The sequence below is a fragment of the Bos indicus genome, chromosome 5, assembly GCF_029378745.1.
Source record: "Bos indicus isolate NIAB-ARS_2022 breed Sahiwal x Tharparkar chromosome 5, NIAB-ARS_B.indTharparkar_mat_pri_1.0, whole genome shotgun sequence".
NCBI classification, from domain to species: domain Eukaryota; kingdom Metazoa; phylum Chordata; class Mammalia; order Artiodactyla; family Bovidae; genus Bos; species Bos indicus.
Genome location: NC_091764.1, coordinates 101060209 through 101080588, shown reverse-complemented (window position 1 = coordinate 101080588; position 20380 = coordinate 101060209). Strand labels below are relative to the sequence as shown.

Here is a 20380-nt window from a genome sequence, read left to right as displayed (position 1 = left end):
AATATGTGGTCTGTTTTTGGAAATGTTCATTGTGTACTACAAAAGAATATCCAGGTCCTTTCTCTTGGGTCGGGAAGACCCTCTGGAGAAGGAAATGGCAACCCACTCCAGTACTCTTGCTTGGAAAATTCCATGGGTGGAGGAGCCTGGTAGGCTGCGGTCCTTGGGGTCGCAAAGAGTCGGACATGACTGAGTGACATCACTTTCTCTTTTTCTTTCTCTTCTCTTGGGCATGGATTTATCTAGATCTAAAAGTCCAAAATGATTATTTCTGTTGTTCATGCCTTTGTTATCCCTGCTTATTTTTTCTGCTCCATCTATCAGTTTTTGGAAATTTGTCAAAATTTGTAATTACAGTGGTTGATTGGTCCTTTATCCATTTAGCTATGCTATTCTGTCAGTCATTTCTTGATATATTTTTTGATTATATAATTAAGGTTGTATGTTTTATGAACATATCTTTTTAAATTTCCTTTTTATTAGTATATACTGTCCTTCATTTACATTATATATATCTATATATATTTCTTTGCCTTAGATTTCTACACACATGTGCACTTTTTTTCCTTTGCCTTAGATTCTGTCTGATCAGATATTAAGTCTGCTATCCCAGCTTTCTTTTGGTGTATATTAGTCATTTGCTTTAAATCTTTATGATAACTAAATGATTGATGAGAGCAGTGGTTCCAAAGACATTTTTTCAGGACCCCTCTATACTCTTAAATGATCTCAAAGAGCTGATGATAGTGTGGGTTACATCTGTTTATCTTATTAGAAAAGATAATGTCTTATCTTATTAGAAACTAAAAATGATAAAAACATTAAAATATTTATTAGGCTATTTAAAAACAATAGTAATAAGCTCACAACATTTTAATATAACATTTCATGAAAAATGTATTTCCCAAAACAACAAAAAAATTAGTGAGACTAGCAGATTGTTTTACATTTTTGCTTTAATATCTAGCTTAATCAGAGAGAGTGAAATTCTCCGGTCTGCTTTGGCATTCAATCTGTCGAAATATCACACATCAAGTAGTCCCCTTCCACTAGTACAGTGAAAGAGAATGAGAATGGAAAAAAGTGAATACTGTCTTAGTATTAGCCCTGGGATTTCTTTGGAAGGAATGATGCTAAAGCTGAAACTCCAGTACTTTGGCCACCTGATGTGAAGAGTTGACTCATTGGAAAAGACTCTGATGCTGGGAGGGATTGGGGGCAGGAGGAGAAGGGGACAACAGAGGATGAGATGGCTGGATGAGAGAGTGACTCGATGGACGTGAGTCTCAGTGAACTCCGGAAGTTGGTGATGGACAGGGAGGCCTGGCGTGCTGCAATTCATGGGATCGAAAAGAGTCGGACACGACTGAGTGACTGAACTGAACTGATTATTCCCAAAATAATTCTGCTTTCACAAATTGCCAGATAGTCTTGGGCATTCCTGAGAATTCCCAGACCATGTTTTTAGAAGCCCTGTACCCACTCCAAGAGAAGGCAATGGCAACCCACTCCAATAGTCTTGCCTGGAAGATCCCATGGATGGAGGAGACCGTTAGGTTACAGTCCATGGGGTCGCGCAGAGTCAGACACAACTGAGTGACTTCACTTTCACTTTTCACTTTCATGCATTGGAGGAGGAAATGGCAACCCACTCCAGTATTCTTGCTTGGAGAATCCCAGGGACAGAGGAGCCTGGTGGGCTGTCGTCTATGGAGTTGCACAGAGTTGGACACAACTGAAGCGACTTAGCAGCAGCAGCAGTACCCACTCCAGTATTCTTGCCTGGAGAATCCCATGGACAGAGGAGCCTGGCAGTCTACAGTCCATGAGGTCTTGAAGAGTCAGACAGAACTGAATGAATAAGGACACAGAACATACCTAAAAAAATCTTTCAAAATTTCTTCCACTTCAGCATTTATAACTTCACGTCTAAATTTATAACATAAATCTTATTTTTTCTATTAGAGTAATTTATGCAATTGTCTTGAACTCTCCATTCATTTATTTAACAAACAGTTTTTGAGTGATCAACATATACCAGATACTCTTCAACATGATAGAGATGTGGCAATAAAAGTCATAGACATGACTCCTGTCCTCATGGAGCTGATATTCTAATGGAGAGACAAATAATATGCAAATTAAAAAATACATATATATGCACAAACATACATATTTAGGAATAGTTTTAATAGTCATTAGTGCTATGTAGGAGTGTGGTGGGGCTAAGCCAGGATATGACTTTTATTTTATTTTATATATTTGCCTGCACTGGGTCTTAGTTGTGGCACTCAGGATCTTTGAACTTCATTGTGGCATGCAGGATCTTTAGTTTCGGCATGTGAGCTCTTAGTTGCGGCATGTGGGATCTACTTCCCTGACCAGGGATCGAACCCAGGCCCCATGCATTGGGAGCTCAGAGTCTTAGCCACTGGACCACCAGAGAAGTCCAGTGTGACTGTTTTAAAGTCAGGTGGCCAAGAAAGGCCTCTGTGAGGAGATGTCATTGGATCAGAGAGCTGAATGAAGAGAGAAAACCAATCGTGTATATAAAGCTGTTTAAGGATAATGGAAGCTTCTGTTCCTTTGGCCACTGCACTTAATTTAGTAGAGGAGCTGTAGCTTAGACCAGACCAAGAGTGGACCCATTTTACAGAAGGACCAGGAAACTGTAAGATGCTGAGAAGAAAGCCAGAAAGACAGCAGGAGGCAGTTTTGGGAGTGGCAAGAAGCAGAAGTAGAAGGGTTTCAGGAAATCTGTGTGAAGACAGCAAGAGTCTTTCTTTTTTTTTTTCCATTTTTAAATTTATTTTAATTGGAGGCTAATTACAATATTGTGGTGGTTTTTGCCATACATTCACATGAATCAGCCATGGGTGTACATGTGTTCCCCATCCTGAACCCCCCTCCCACCTCCCTCCCCATCCCATCTCTCAGCATCATCCCAGTGCACCAGCCGTGAGCACCCTGTCTCATGCATTGAACCTGGACTGGGGATCTATTTCACATATGATAATATACATGTTTCAATGCTATTCTCTGAAATCATCCCACCCTCGCCTTCTCCCACAGAGTCTAAAAGTCTGTTCTTTACATCTGTGCCTTTTTCAGCAAGAGTTTTTCAGTCTCCACATTGCAGAGATGTTATTTTCACTTTTGTTTTAATGGGATGTTTGTCTGTCTTATAGCTCGGGAAGGAAACTCAGACCTATACCTTCACCATCAGCCAAAGTGTGTTGGTCACCAACCTCAAACCAGCAACCATCAAAGTCTATGACTACTACCTGCCAGGTGAGGGCCCAGATTTACCTGCATCTCCTGACATATTTCTGCCTCCTTTTTCATGATCTCTCTCTTAATTTTCCAAATACTCTTTTCCAAGCCAAGTGCACATCATTATCTGATCTCCTAACACACTTTGATTCAGTTATATGCCACTTTTAAAAAGTCTTCTGAACTAGACATATTTTATACAATGTGGTCCATAGACCAAAAGAACAGTATTCTCTAATGACTAACCATTCTTAATATGTTTGCTTAGATGAATAATTTACTGCAAGCATGCAAATATTAGTCATTGAAAACGTGCTGTATTCTGAATATGCTCATAACCTATAGAAATCTTTTGGAAAGGGTTAAAGCGGTAACTTTTGTTCTAAATGGATTTTTTTTTAACAGTAGCTTTTACAATTTATTTATTTTAATTAACTTATTTTATTTTTGGTTCTACTGGGTCTTCATTACTGTGTGTGGGCTTTTTATAGGTGCAGCGAGCAGGGGATACTCTTTGTTGTGGTGTGTGGGCTTCGTATTGCGGTGGCTTCTCTTCTTGTGGAGCTTGGGCTGTGGAGCGCCGGCTCAGTGGTTGTGGCCTACCGGCTCAGTTGCTCTTTGGCATGTGGGATCTTCCTGGACCAGGGATTGAACCCGTGTCTCCTGAACTGGCAGGCGGATTCTTCTTATCCACTGTACCACCAAGGGAGTCCTAAACCGATAACTTTTATGTAGTTTCTCTCTGAATGTGTGAGGTCTGCAATATAATGATGTATGTTGTTTAATTTTACAGATGAACAGGCAACAATTCAGTATTCTGATTCCTGTGAATGAGGTAAGCCCAAAAGAGAGAAGGGTGGGCTTTGGGGATTGGGTGGTAATATTTAAAATTTCGGAGAAGGCAATGGCACCCCACTCCAGAACTCTTGCCTGGAAAATCCCATGGACGGAAGGAGCCTGTTAGGCTGCAATCCATGGGGTCGCTAAGAGTCGGACACGACTGAGTGACTTCACTTTCACTTTTCACTTTCATGCATTGGAGAAGGAAATGGCAGCCCACTCCAGTGTTCTTGCCTGGAGAATCCCAGGGACGGGGGAGCCTGGTGGGCTGCCGTCTATGGGGTCGCACAGAGTCACACACGACTGAAGCGACTTAGCATAGTATAGCATAGCATTTAAAAGTTAAGGAGTACTTCTGAGTTACTAGTATTATCTTTTGGAAGCTTATATTTGATAAAAATAAACTTTCCTTTTTTGTCCTGAATTCTTTTATTTAAAAAAATTGAGGTATAGTTGTACACTATGTCCTGAACTCCTGGAAAAAAGAGTAATCATCTCTATCGTTAACACCAGAAAAAGTTAATAGTGGTAGTTGTATGAAGGGGTTCTATGTGATTTTTAAAACCACTGGTTTTTTATTTTTCCTAGCTGAAAAATTTTCTAATTATTAATTATATATCTTTTTATATAAAAATACTAAAGCAAAAGTAAAGATGACTTGATTCTACTTCCCTGAGATAACACTCTTACTAATAATCCCATCCCGTGTTTTGAGAGATTCTTTTTTTTTTCCTAGACAGAAAAAAGCTCCTCTATAACTGTGAAGACTTTCTGAGTATCATGATATCTTCTGTTTTTGTCTTTCCCCCAGGAGAGAAGTTGGAAAGAGACTAAAGAAATCCTCCATGATGTTGTTGAACAGCATTCTTCTGTCTCTGAAAGCAGAACTCATTCAGTCAAACAATTTGATTTCTCTTCTCAAAAAATAAAATGCAACCAAGTTAAACTGAAGATTGAGTTGACTCTGTGGGGTGATTAATGAATTGGGCAGCATTCCACCTAGCAAGCAGAAGGATGCTCCAAGGCATTGTTGTTGTTGTTCAGTCGCTAAGTCCTGTCCGATTCTTTGCGACCCCATGGACTGCAGCACCCCAGGCTCCTCTGTCCTCTGATATCTCCCAGAATTTGCTCAGATTCATGTCCACTGAGTCGGTGATGCTGTCTAATCATCTCATCCTCTGCTGCCCTCTTCTTCTCTTGCCCTCAGTCTTTCCCAGCATCAGGGTTTTTTCCCTGTGAGTCAGCTCTTTGCATCAGGTGGCCAAAGTTATTGGAGCCTCAGCTTCAGCCTCAGCCCTTCCAATGAATATTCAGAGCTGTACAAAAGGAAATTAGCAAAAGAAAAGAAAGGATTATTTTGGGGCCAGGACATCTTCTTTTAGGGAGAGAATGACAAGGGTTTTACCACATAGATGGATGGAGAGGGCCCACGTGGCAGATGATCTCATTGGTGGTGAGCAGAAAACTCTGGAATAGTTGATTAAGATTACATTCTGGGGGAAGGTCAAGACTGCAAGTAGGTCAGGTATTACATTTAGGGTTGGTATCAGGAGCTTTAGCACAAGTGATACCATTTTGGGCCTGTGGTTATTCTCTTTAACAGTCTGACTAGTGAGTGGGTAATGGATGTGCAGATCTGAACCTCAGCTACTTTCTATGGCTTCACAGGTGCAGAGGTGCCAGAATAAAGTGCTGGGGAAGATGGCCTAGGAATCACCACACACAGGAGGAATTGTACAGGAAAGCTCCTTGGGGTAGGATCATTGGTTTAACCATAATGTTGAGCCATCTGGGAGTCTCCAGAAAGGAGATGATGGTAGAGGTGTTCCAGGGAACACAAAAATGTCTTCCTGGAGTTTAAATCTAAGGGAAGATGTGATTTAGGTATTTGGGAATAGACTAAAAAGATTCTTTTTTCTTCTCTTTGAAAAGAAAATTTGTGCACTTGACTGCATATTTCCATGGATACCAAAGGTTCTGTTTAAATCTGATGATTATTCTTTAACAAAAACTCACATTATAGTTTCTTCTTTAAAACTTTTGACCCAGACTTCACCAAGAATCGAGTTAAGTATTCAGAGAGCAATCCAAAGAGAATCGTAATTAAGGGCTTGCATTCAGCCAGTTGTCACTGCAGGGCAAACAGTGATCAATAACAAGAAAAGTGGCTGCCAGAGTTCCCTTACTTAGTGGCTTTGCTTTTGTTCAGCCTTTTCCCATTTGGGTTACCTGTCACAGGGTGATCTTCCTTGGGGAAATGTTTTTGTTTTGGAAACAAGTTTGGAGGCAATGGGAATAGCAGTGGAAGATAAATGATATTTAAACAGAGAAGATTCTCAAGGTAATTACACCCTTTTACCCTGGCTCTCCACACTCTGATCTTGCTCCTCTAGGTCAGAAACTCTGACCAAAGAATCAGGGAAAAGTAAGTCCATGATGTAGAGATATTTCCCTAAACCCAAAGGAATAAACTGTTTGTTCCTTATCTCCACCACCCTAGAGGTTGCTCTGCTCCTCCTAGGAGTTCTCAAAGTGAGAGAAGATGGAGAATGTATCCCAGAAGGCCATCTCTAATCCTGCCTTACCCTTTGGTATCGTGGGAAGAGAACAGAGAACCCTAAAGAAGGCAGTCATGGGACTTCCCTGGTGGTCCAGTGGGTAACATTCTGCACTCCCAGTGTAGGAGGCCCAGGTTCAATTGCTGGTCAGGGAACTGGATCCCACATGTAACAACTAAAGATTAAAGATCCTAAGTGCCGCAACAAAGACTTGCACAACCATATAAATATAAATAAATAAATATTAAAAAAAAAAAAAAGGAAATCGTGAATGCTCCTCCTACCCAATGAAAGTTCCAGCCCCCTACTTTTGGGTCTGTAGTTCCTGCCAAAACTTCTCCTTTTTTGCAATGGACAGATGCAGTGGTCTTCAAGATTTAGGAAGTTATGTCTGGGCAAAAAAACCCAAATCAAATGATTATAAGAACAATTCTTGTATCTTTTGGATGGAAAGAATTATCTCATGATTTAGGACCATCAACTATATTGAATGAAGAGAGGTTCATGAGAAAATTCACGTCATTCAACTTATTGAAATATAAACATTTGTGCATATTTGAGAAGCAAGGTGATTTTAAGGATTAAATAGCTTTGCCTGGAGAATCCCAGGGACAGAGGAGCCTAGTGGGCTGCCGTCTATGGGATCGCACAGAGTCAGACCTGACTGAAGCGACTTAGCAGCAGCAGCAGCAGCATTAAAGTGATAGGGAACTTTCCTGGTGGTCCACTGGCTAAGACTCCAATGCAGGGAGCCTGGGTGTGATCCTTGGTCAGGGAACTAAATCCCACATGCCACAACTAACAGTCTATATCCTGCAGCTAAAGATCCTGCATGCTACAATGCAGACCCAGAACAGCCAAATAAATAACATTTTTTAAAAAAGTGACAGTGTTCTAGTATATATGGTTAAATATTCAATACATGCCTTTATTAATATGCCAGGTACTTTGCCTGTCCTGGGAATACAAAGATAAACGAGGAGCTCACGGACTAGTGGAACGAGAAAACAAACACATTAACGGTTGTGATACAGTGTGACAAAAAATAATGATAGAACAAGTACACAAAGCTATGGGAGTAGAGAGGAGAGGTGCCTTCCCAGGCCAAGGTGATGGGGTGTCAGGAAAGACTTCTTCAGATTGGTGCCTGAGCTGGATGAGCAACAAGCAGAAAAAGAGGGAGCAAGTTTGGGCAAAGTGAGTAAAGTGAAGTGAAGTGTTAGTTGCTCAGTCACGTGCGACGCTTTGCGACCCCATGGGCTGTAGCCCGTCAAGCTCCTCCGTCCATGGGCTTTTCCAGGCAAGGATACTGCCATGGGTTCCATTTCCTTCTTCTGGGGATCTTCCTGACCCAGGGATGGAACTCGAGTTTCCTGCGCTGTAGGCAGTTTCTTTACCATCTGAGCCACCAGGGAAGCTTGGGCTACATATGAAAGACAAAGGAGGAGAAGAAAGCATGGTATTTCACCGGAGTAGTTCAGTGTCCTCCTGTGTGGTATATTTGTGTGTGTGTGTGTGTGTGTGTGTGTAAGTAGTAAGAGGTTAGGTCAAGAATTGCTTTTTAGAACGATCATTCTAGCAACAGAGTAAAGAATGGAGTAGAGAATGGTAAAGCTGGGACTTCCCTGGTGGTCCAGGGGTTAAGACCCTGCACTTCCAATGCAGAGGGCAAAAGTTCAGATCCTGGTGGGGGAACTAAGATCTCACATGCCTCAAGGCTCAGCCAAAAAAAATAAAACAAAAAGAGTAAAACTGAAGTCCTCAAAATCATTTAGGAGGCAATACAGCAGTCCAGGTAAGAACTGGTAAACTGCCAGTGGGGGTGAAGAGGAGGGGACTTATTCAAAAGTTACTCACTGAGGAGACAGCCTCAGGAAGACACAGGGATATCAAAGACAAAATATACCAGACAATTAAGCAAATGGTTTTATTCAGGCTGTTGCAATGGAGAACATGTTCATTAACGAAGACAGTCTCATGGGAAAGAAAAGGGACCTGAGATTTTACAGAAGGAAAACTTAGGGCGTCGTGTATGGAACTTACTGCAGTCATGAGACTTTTCAGAGAATATACAAGAGTAGTATGATTCTTTGCTTTGAGCTGTTTTCCTTGACACCAAAGGTTTTGGGGTTTGGAAAACAAAAGGATGGTAGGATTTCTTAACTGGCTTATTTTCCAGGAACACAGGCTCAGATAAAACTTGATCCTGTCAGTGACTGATTGGATGTAAGACAAGAGAGTCATGGAAGTGTCTGGGAAGCTATCAGGATGCTAAACTGTAAGAGGAAAATCTTTTCCTCTACCCTCTTAGATTCAGTGACTGGGGCCTGGGAATAAATTGGCAAAAGATAGATTAACAGGAGAAAAGGCTTATTTCGTGTTCACGTCATTGTTTGAATGGAAAAAAAAAAAGGAAAACCCAAAGAAGCAGTCAAGCCTAATTTAAGAGAAATGACAAAACAAAGGAAAAGGGATTTAGGCTTCTAGGGGTTGTCAGTGGTGGGATGGTAAATATACAGGCAAAAAGGACTAGGAGATGAGGGTTATTTTAGTAAGGTTTTTTTATGAAGATGAAAGTCAATGCCACTTAAAAATATTTATTTGGTTGTGCCAGGTCTTAGTTGTGGCATGCAGAATTTTCACTGTGGCATCCGAGATCTTTAATTGCGGTATACAAACTGTTACTTTCAGCATGTAAGATCTAGTTCCCTGACCAGGGATTGAACCCAGGCCTCCTGCATTGGGAGCTCGGAGTTTTAGCCACTGGACAACCAGGGAAGATCCAACCTTTCCAAATTTTTGCATAGGAATTACTCATAGAATTTCTCAGTACATGGTCATCATCTTGAATATGCAAGAATGTATCCTGTGACAAAGCCCCTCATCAGTGCAATCCTCCCATATTAGTGGTCTTGAGTCTATGGGGTCGCACAGAGTCGGACACGACTGAAGCGACTTAGCAGCAGCTCTGTACTATTTTTTAGTTTTTAGGAGATGTGATTTAGACCGTTTTCTGAATCCTGGATAAAGTTCATGAACTGCTGACCATTGGCAGAAGATAGAATTATAGTTTATTTAGAATTAAAAATGTCTTTAGAATCATCTAGTAACTAAAAAAATGAAGAAACAGACACAAAGAACAGAATTCTTTATTATATCCAAGACTAGCTGAATAGGAGACCTGAGGGCTGTGGAAACTGAACAGGCTGTAGTATCACAGAAAATCTAATGTGCTAATGAGTCTCCCTAACAATGGGCTTTCTGCAGTGTGTGGAAGGTGGAGATGATTTGAAACAAAGGACAAGATACCTTGGCTCCTTTAAAAAACCAAAAAACAAAAACAGAAAAACTGTTTCTCTGGAGAAATTCTGGACAAATGTTCAGAGAGGGTCTCTTACCCTGGGGATGAGGAATTTCTTTAATTAGGTCTCAGTTTTGTTCCCCAGGAAGGACGCACCAGTTCATGTTCTCTGAGACTGTGGCTCCACCCTCTGGGAGATCCTTCTATGCTAATTTCCTCTTCGGCCTCATCTGAGGAGAGCATCGGACCACTGAGCAGGTTTACATCACCTGCAGAAGCTGAAGTCCAGGAGTCATTATCCAATCCCAAATACTCACAGATTTCTTTTTTTTAAATTGAATTTTTATTTTCTATTGGGATATAGTTGACTTACTCCCAAGTTTCTTAATTCATGGTCATGGTTTCAAAATTTAGGTGGCTTCCTAATCTTCTTAAAAATTAAAAAAAATTTTTTTCTTTTTTTTGTGGTATAGTTACTTTATAAGTTATGTTAGTTTTTGCTGTACAACCACATGAATCAGCTATAAGTATGTATGTGTATATATATATATATATATATATACACACACACACACACACACACATATCCCCTCCCTCTGGAACGTCCCTCCCACCCCCCTTCTTATCTTTTTATTCTTGTTAGCTCTATATGTCAATAGTCATATCTGTATTTCTTTTTTCTAAGACTTACCTCTTGGGACTTCCCTGGTGGTCCAGTGATTAAGACTCCATGCTCCCTATGCAGGGGGCACAGGTTGAATCTCTGGTCAGCAAACTATGATCTCACATACTGCACAGATCAGATCAGTCGCTCAGTCGTGTCCGACTCTGCGACACCATGAATTGCAGCACGCCAGGCCTCCCTGTCCATCACCAACTCCCGGAGTTCACTCAGACTCACGTCCATCGAGTCAGTGATGCCATCCAGCCATCTCATCCTCTGTCGTCCCCTTCTCCTCTTGCCCCCAATCCCTCCCAGCATCAGAGTCTTTTCCAATGAGTCAACTCTTCGTATCAGGTGGCCAAAGTACTGGAGTTTCAGCTTTAGCATCATTCCTTCCAAAGAAATCCCAGGGCTGATCTCCTTCAGAATGGACTGGTTGGATCTCCCTGCAGTCCAAGGGACTCTCAAGAGTCTTCTCCAACACCACAGTTCAAAAGCATCAATTCTTTGGTGCTCAGCCTTCTTCACAGTCCAGCTCTCACAGCCATACATGACCACTGGAAAAACCATAGCCTTGACTAGACGAACCTTTGTTGGCAAAGTAATGTCTCTGCTTTTCAATATGCTATCTAGGTTGGTCATAACTTTCCTTCCAGGGAGTAAGCGTCTTTTAATTTCATGGCTGCAGTCACCATCTGTAGTGATTTTGGAGCCCAGAAAAATAAGGTCTGACACTGTTTCCACTGTTTCCCCATCTATTTGCCATGAAGTGATGGGACTGGATGCCATGGTCTTCGTTTTCTGAATGTTGAGCTTTAAGCCAACTTTTCCACTCTCCACTTTCACTTTCATCAAGAGGCTTTTTAGTTCCTCTTCACTTTCTGCCATAAGCGTGGTGTCATCTGCATATCTGAGGTTATTGAGATTTCTCCCGGCAATCTTGATTCCAGCTTGTGTTTCTTCCAGTCCAGCCTTTCTCATGATGTACTCTGCATAGAAGTTAAATAAACAGGGTGACAATATACAGCCTTGACGAACTCCTTTTCCTATTTGGAACCAGTCTATTGTTCCATGTCCAGTTCTAACTGTTGCTTCCTGACCTGCATACAAATTTCTCAAGAGGCAGATCAGGTGGTCTGGTATTTCCATCTCTTGAAGAATTTTTCACAGTTTATTGTGATCCACACAGTCAAAGGCTTTGGCATAGTCAATAAAGCAGAAATAGATGCTTTTCTGGAACTCTCTTGCTTTTTCCGTGATCCAGCGGATGTTGGCAATTTGATCTCTGGTTCCTCTGCCTTTTCTAAAACCAGCTTGAACATCAGGAAGTTCACAGTTCACATATTGCTGAAGCCTGGCTTGGAGAATTTTGAGCATTACTTTACTAGCATGTGAGATGAGTGCAATTGTGCGGTAGTTTGAGCATTCTTTGGCATTGCCTTTCTTTGGGATTGGAATGAAAACTGACCTTTTCCAGTCCTGTGGCCACTGCTGAGTTTTCCAAATTTGCTGGCATATTGAGTGCAGCACTTTCACAGCATCATCTTTCAGGATTTGGAATAGCTCAACTGGAATTCCATCACCTCCACTAGCTTTGTTCGTAGTGATGCTTTCTAAGGCCCACTTGACTTCACATTCCAGGATGTCTGGCTCTAGGTCAGTGATCATACCATCGTGATTATCTGGGTCGTGAAGATCTTTTTTGTACAGTTCTTCTGTGTATTCTTGCCATCTCTTCTTAATATCTTCTGCTTCTGTTAGGTCCATACCATTTCTGTCTTTTATCAAGCCCATCTTTGCATTAAGTGTTCCTTTGGTATCTCTGATTTTCTTGAAGAGATCCCTAGTCTTTCTCATTCTGTTGTTTTCCTCTATTTCTTTGCATTGATTGCTGAAGAAGGCTTTCTTATCTCTTCTTGCTATTCTTTGGAACTCTGCATTCAGGGGTCATGGTGGAGAGATCTGACAGAATGTGGTCCATTGGAGAAGCAAACGGCAAACCACTTCAGTATTCTTGCCTTGAGAACCCCATGAACAGTATGAAAAGGCAAAATGATAGGATACTGAAAGAGAAACTCCCCAGGTCAGTAGGTGCCCAATATGCTACTGGAGATCAGTGGAGAAATAACTCCAGAAAGAATGAAGGGATGGGGCCAAAGCAAAAACAGTACCCAGCTGTGGATGTGACTGGTGATAGAAGCAAGGTCCGATGCTGTAAAGAGCAATATTGCATAGGAACCTGGAATGTCAGGTCCATGAATCAAGGCAAATTGAAAGTGGTCAAACAAGAGATGGCAAGAGTGAATGTTGACATTCTAGGAATCAGCGAACTGAAATGGACTGGAATGGGTGAATTTAACTCAGATGACCATTATATCTACTACTGCGCGCAGGAATCCCTCAGAAGAAATGGAGTGGCCATCATGGTCAACAAAAGAGTCCAAAATGCAGTACTTGGATGCAATCTCAAAAACGACAGCATGATCTCTGTCTGTTTCCAAGGCAAACCATTCAATATCACAGTAATCCAAGTCTATGCCCCAACCAGTAACGCTGAAGAAGCTGAAGTTGAACGGTTCTATGAAGACCTACAAGACCTTTTAGAACTAACAGCCAAAAAAGATGTCCTTTTCATTATAGGGGACTGGAATGCAAAAGTAGTAAGTCAAGAAACACCTGGAGTAACAGGCAAATTTGGCCTTGGAATACGGAATGAAGCAGGGCAAAGACTAATAGAGTTTTGCCAAGAAAATGCACTGGTCATAACAAACACCCTCTTCCAACAACACAAGAGAAGACTCTACACATGGACATCACCAGATGGTCAACACCGAAATCAGATTGATTATATTCTTTGCAGCCAAAGATGGAGAAGCTCTATACAGCCAGCAAAAACAAGACCAGGAGCTGACTGTGGCTCAGACCATGAACTCCTTATTGCCAAATTCAGACTTAAATTGAAGAAAGTAGGGAAAACCACTAGACCATTCAGGTATGATCTAAATCAAATCCCTTATGATTATACAGTGGAAGTGAGAAATAGATTTAAGGGCCTAGATCTGATAGATAGAGTGCCTGATGAACTATGGAATGAGGTTCATGACATTGTACAGGAAACAGGGATCAAGACCATTCCCACATACTGCAGTGTGGCCAAAAAAAATAAAAAACTTACCTCTTAATTGTGGATGCTTCAGGACTCTAAGCTTTGGTAGGAAGTTACACCCTAATCCATTTTCCCCCCTAATGCTTTAGTAAATTTTGTCTAATGGCTTAATCCTTTAGTATTTCTAATGTAAGAATTTACTGTGCAATACATTAATCCATCCTGAAGTTTTGACAACTAATGGGACTACCATAACTTGATTTGACCTTTGCCATAAAGCTAAGACTGAATCAGCTTTTATTATTCAAAAACTTTTCCATGCAATTGCCTCTTCCAATCCCATAACCCACTTTCTGCACTTTTTCCCTTTTCACTCCTGATTGACAAAAATGGCCAGTTCTTTGCTATGATCATCTCTCGTAGATCCTATTCAAATTCCGTCAAATGCAATAACCGATATACACTACTGACATTCTATTTTCCAATGTCTTCTAGAACTATAATATCATCAAACCCATTATCTGGCTTTAAGTTATTACAGATAAAATAATATATTTTCCCAGACTTTCAGTCTCCAATAAATTTTGTCATCACCTGCTGACTGGTCCTGAAGCTAAAGTTACGTATTTTAGGAATTTAATGAGAAAATCACCTTATTCCTAGTGCTATTGAGTCAGGATTGATTAGGTAAAGTTGTCAAGATAACTTCAAAGCTGAATGATTGAAGTAGAAGCAGGGCTTCCCTGGCTACTCAGTGGTAAAGAATGAGTCTGCCAAAGCAAGAGACACAGGTTTGATCCCTGGTCTGGGAGGATCCCACATGCCACACAGAGCAACTAAGCCCGGGCGCCACAACTATTGAGCCCGGGAGCTACAACTACTGAGTCCACGCGCTGCAACTACTGAAGCCTGAAAGCTCTAGGGCCTGAGCTCCACAAGAGAAGCCACCACAATGAGAAGCCTGTGCACAACTAGAGTAGCCCCCATTCTCTGCAATTAGATAAAAGCTTGAGCAGCAACAAAGACCCAGCATAAATAAACATATTTTTAAAAGATACAAAACTATTAAAAAAAAAAAAGGTAAAAGCATTGACTCCTCATTTTACATGCCCATGGAAGGGTGGATAGGGCCTCGGCTCCAGGTGCTCTTTATTCCAGGACCCAAGGTGACTGAACAGCTGCTCTATTTATTGATTTATTGGTACACATTGTAGCAGAGGAGAGGAGAGCATGAGATTAGCGGTGCGCACTGGCTCTTGAGGCTCCTGCCCAGAAAGGATGCACATTGCATCCACTCACATTGCATTGGCCAGAGCAAGTCACAAGTATCCAACTTCCAATGGATGGGGAAGTACAAGCCTATCAATTGCCCCAAAGAAGAACTGATCTGGAACCCTTGTGACACGTCTTCAAGGCTGCCTCATATGCTAAAAACATACAAGATTTAGAATTTGGTATGAGAGTCTGTGTTCAAACTAATATTTATGTTACCACGAACAAATCATTCAGCATATCAGCATTGGTAACCTCATCTATAAAAATGGAGAAAACAGTCCTCAATTCAGTGAATGCCTGGAAGGAACAACCAAGACATCACATGTAAAATCGCTTAGCCCAGTATTAGTTTCCCTCTTTTCTTCCATTCACTGCCCAGATATAACGTATCATTTGGTTTTAGAACATTCCATAAAGAAAAATTTGTACCTGTTTGTTGGCTGCTGCAATTCACAGGAGTAATTTCCTTTGACCATACCATATTATAAGCTTTTTGAGAACAGGGGCAATTTTTTGGGTAAAATTTTGGTTAATGAACTAATTTTTATCTCTACTAGGGACTGCCGTCTATGGGGTCACACAGAGTCGGACACGACTGAAGCGACTTAGCAGCAGGTCTTTGTTGTGGTGAACTGGGGCTACTTCTCATTATGGTGCCTGGGCTTCTCATTGCAGTGGCTTCTCTTGTTACAGAGCACTAGTCTAAAGTGTGTGCTCAGTAGTTGTGGCGCATGGTCTTAGTTGCTCTTTGGCACGTGGGATCTTCCCAGACCAGGGATCGAACATGTGTCCCCTGCATTGGCAGGTGGATTCTTAATCCCTGGACCATCAGGGAAGTCCCAGGGCAATGCTTTATAGTTCTTCTGTATCTCTTTTTTTTTTTTTTTTTCTTCTTCTGTATCTCTTATATTGCCTAGTACAGTGTTGAAAACATTATTTGGGCCACACATATATTGATTATTTTCTCCTGCAAAGTGTCTGACTTCTAGGGAACTGGGTTAACTCACAAATGAATCTTTCAATAAATTTCAATTTACTCTCCTAGAACTTGTTGCTTTTGTTTTACAGCCCTTTCCAATTGATTATTTTGTTTTATACTTAAAATATCATGGGAACACAAAGGAGATATTATACTCATTTACAGCTAAAGAATAAACATTGGGGATATTTCCTGAGTTCACCCTACAGTTCACCTTTTGGCACAAGGAACCTTAGAGGTTTACAACCCAAGAAACCAATGACATGATTTGGGCTGTGGTTGCTGAGGCAGAGGACAGCCAGTAAATCAATTATGCACTGCTTCTTTGCAGTCGTTCTATCCGGCTCTCTCTAAGGACTTCCAAGAAGCCAGACCAGAGACAGAGCTGGAGTGCAGGCTCATTAAAGCAACCTCCAAATCTAGATAAGACACTTCTGACCAGAAACCAATAGACTGTCAGATATTTTTCCAGCAAAGATGGATTTATTCTGGATTAGCCCAGAATTGCAGTTCGGGGTCTGCAATCATGATGAGCCAAGTGCAGGTCCTTGCACATCAAGGAAAGGAGAACACTTTTACAGAGAGAAGAAAGTTGGGAGGGCTATAATAAACAGAGTCCATGGGTTTTCATTGGCCAAGTCCTTGCCAGGAAAGAAAGAAAGAATCTTTCTTCTTCCTGTTGGGCTCTGCTGTGACCGCAGGGTGTGAGGTCTCCCCATCCTTGTCTCCCAGCTGTATTTATTTGTGGTTTCTGATTATTAATTTTTTATAATCCTGTAATCATGATCTCTCAGGATCAATGTGAAAATTAAATGGGTAATAAGTAAAAATCATCTGGCATAGTTAGTTAATATAAATGCTTGTCAAGGTTAGTTTGATTGAGATAAAATGCCAGTTTGATTGAGATAAAACTCTATGAGATATTCCCTCTGATTCCTTCATATTCTGACAAAACTTTATCTCAAATATTATTTTTCTCTTTTTTTGTAGGAAGGGCAGCTCTTTTGGAGACCAGATGGGAATTTCATATCTTTGAGTATGCATAGTCTTTTTATAGAGACTGCCTTACACTCTGTGTGTGTCTGTGCTCAGTTGTGTCCAACTCTTAGTGACTCCATGGATTATAGCCTGTTAGGCTCCTCTATGCGTGGAATTTTCCAGGCAAGAATACTGGAGTTGGTTGCCATTTCCTACTTCAGAGGATCTTCCCGATCCAGGGATTGAACCCATATCTCTTGTGTCTCCTGCACTGGTAGGCAGATTCTTTACCACTAGTACCACTTGGGAATCCTGCCTTACACTCTAGTTGATTGTTCAGTTGTTCAGTCATGTCCAACTCTTGGTGATGCCATGAACTGCAGCATGGCAGGGTTCCCTGTCCTTTACCATCTCCTGGAGTTTGCTCAAACTCATGTCCATTGAATCAGTGATCCATCCAACCATCTCATCCTCTGTCAACCCATTCTCCTCCTCCCCTCAATCTTTCCAAGCATCAGGGTCCTTTCTAATGAGTAAGCTCTTTGCATCAGGTATCCAAAGTATTGGAGCTTCAGCTTCAGTTTTTCCAATGAATGTTTAGGATTGATTTCCTTAAGGATTGACTGACTCGACCTCTTTGCAGTCCAAGGGACTCTCAAGAGTCTTCTCCAGCACCACAATTCGAAAACAGCAATTCTTTGGTGATCAGCCTTCTTTTTGGTCCAACTCGCATATAGCTACATGACTACAAGAAAAACCTTAGCTTGGACTGTATGGACCTTTGTCAGCAATGTAATCAACTCTAGCTGATAATTAATAATAAAATAACAATCAATCTTTTTTGAGTACTTACCAAGGACAATCAATGGGCTAAATGAATACTATGCATTACCCAATTTTCACAACAAGGTTGGTAGGCCCCCTCATTCTACAGATAAGGAGAACGAGACTTCCAGTGGTTGTATTACATGCCCAGGACCATGTAAGTGACAGAACTGGTAAGTAGCAGAATCAGGATCCAAATCCAGATCTCATAGTTCATGCCCTTAACCACCGACTTAATATGTATACCTGACTTTATTTCCTAATTATATTGTTATTTGAAAATGAATGAATATTCTTATTCATTTTAATACATCAATAACATATAGCACAATGCCTTAAAGTAAATAATTAAATCACAGGAAATATTTACTAATTCTTTAAAGGGTGTTATATTTGTGTAAAGAATTTTAGATTCAGGTATATGAATTCAGGGTTTATAAGTGAGACATCTGAAGATTATTAGAATATGCCACTACAGGAAATTCCCTGGCAGTCCAGTTGGTTATGATTTGGTAACTGTGGCCCAGGTTCAATCCCTGGTCAGGGAACTAAGATCCCATGAGGTGTGTGGTGCAGCCAATAAAGAGAAAAAAGCAACACTATCAAAAGTGTGTATTCTGTTGATAGTAATTATCTTTCTATGGGAAGTATAGCTTAACTTTAGTTAACTAGGGTCCACAGGAGATGTGTTTTCTGTGTGTGTGTGTGTGGAAGTGAGTGGGATTGGTGGGTGTGTGTATGGAGGGTTAGAAAGGCAGAGAGAAAGAGAAAAAAATTTAAAAGATAGGAAAAGAACTATAAAACTGCAAGGCTTAGATAAGAAGTCATCTAAAACTAAGGGCTTTTTAAAAAAAATCATTTTTCTACTTTACCATGAATAAGAGATGACATTTTACATGCCATCCTTGCACTTACTCATCTCTGTTAGGAGACCTAAGGTTATTTCTACTTCTGGCTTTCAGAATTAATCTATCCACTTAGCAAAATATGAGTGCAACCTCCATGGATAGCAATTTTGCAATAGTTACTAAAATATAAAATATGCATACAGTTTGACCTAACAACTGCACTTTAAGAAATTAATCTTAAAAAAGAAAGAAAGAAATTCATCTTAGGGACTTTCCTGGTGATCCAATGGCTGACTCCACACTCCCAATGCCAGGGGCCTGGGTTCGATCCCTGGTCAGGGAACTAGATCCCACAGGCCGAAACCAAGAGTTTGCCACAATTAAAGATTCCACATGCCGCAACTAAAAAAAAAAAGTCTCGAATGCAGCAACTAAGATGGAAGATTCCACATGCTGCAAGATCAGCCAAATAAATAAATATATATTAAAAGAAGAAAGAAATTCATTTTACAGTTATGCTTTATCTATGTGTACTGATACATGTTTAAGGAAATTATTACAAATAGCAAAAATGTCTATCAAAATATTACAAATAGCAAAAATGTCTATCAATGTATCTATATTATAGAATGACAAAGATATTCAATGTAGCGACACAAGGGAATAAAATGCAATCATTAAATTAGAATATGGCAGCTCCATGCAGGCTGTTATAGAATAACCTCCAAGGTCTATTCTTAGGCCCCAAACCTTGGAGGTGCCTTTGTTTCTTTTTTTTTCTCACATCCCACATCCATTACATCAGTAAATCCTACTGGCCCTAGCTTTAAAATATATCTGATACGGGAGCACTTTTCATCATTTTTACTCTTGTTACTCAAGTCTACTGCAAATTCCTCCTCACTGATCTTCATCCCTGTATCTCAAGCCTGCTCTTATCCTGGCAGCCAGAGCCATCCTGTTAAAAACATAAACCAGGGAATTCCCTGATGTTCCAATGGTTAGGACTTCCTCTCTCACTGCCAGAGGCCCAGGTTCAATCTCTGATTAGGGAACTAAGAACCCACAAGCCTCGAAGCATGGCCAAAAAAAAAACAGTAAGTCAGATCATATTACTCCTCTACTAAATCCTTCCAACATTTCTCAGCGGGAGTAAAAGCAGAACAGGTTTTACAATCATTACTTGTTTCCTCTCTCCCTCCCTACCTCCTCCCCTGGCATGCTCACGCTTCTTTACACCTCCAACCCCATCTCCCATTCCTTTCCTCCTGCCTCATTCTGGTCCAGACACATTGTGCTTGCTATTCCTGTATCAGAGGAAAAAGCTTCCTGGCTGGGTCTGAAAATTAAACTGACAAAGATAGGTTAACAGAAGAAAGTGTCAGTCGCTCAGTCGTATACAACTCTTCGGGACCCCATAGACTGTAGCCTACCAGGCTCCTCTTTCCATGAGGATTCTCCAGGCAAGAATACTGGAGTGGGTTGCCATTTCCTACTCCAAAGCATACACATTTATTGAATATAATTTTGATGTGACCAGGGAGCCTTCATAAGGAAATGGAGACCTGTAGAAATGGTTAAACTCAAGCACTTTTATGCTAGGTTTGATGAAGAATGAACAGTCAAGGAGATCTGAAAGAAATCTGACAGGTCAAAGAGTATGAGAGGAATGTTGTCAACAGCGGGATACTCAACAAGCCCTGTATGTTAGGCTGTTTCTGGCCTCCCTGATT

General features: G+C 40.8%; 1 protein-coding gene across 2 annotated transcripts in view; it reads left to right on the top strand.

Annotated features, from left to right (window-relative positions):
* The window catches only part of A2ML1 (alpha-2-macroglobulin like 1), a 50269-nt gene extending 45210 nt beyond the window's left edge, over positions 1-5059 (top strand). For both annotated transcript variants that reach the window (XM_070790179.1, XM_070790178.1), the window contains exons 34-36: positions 3189-3291; positions 4067-4108; positions 4925-5059. In XM_070790179.1, the coding sequence (XP_070646280.1) occupies positions 3189-3291; positions 4067-4107 (144 nt within the window). In that variant the 3' untranslated portion in view covers position 4108; positions 4925-5059. The remainder of the gene's footprint in view (positions 1-3188; positions 3292-4066; positions 4109-4924) is intronic.
* Positions 5060-20380: the final 15321 nt, after the last annotated feature.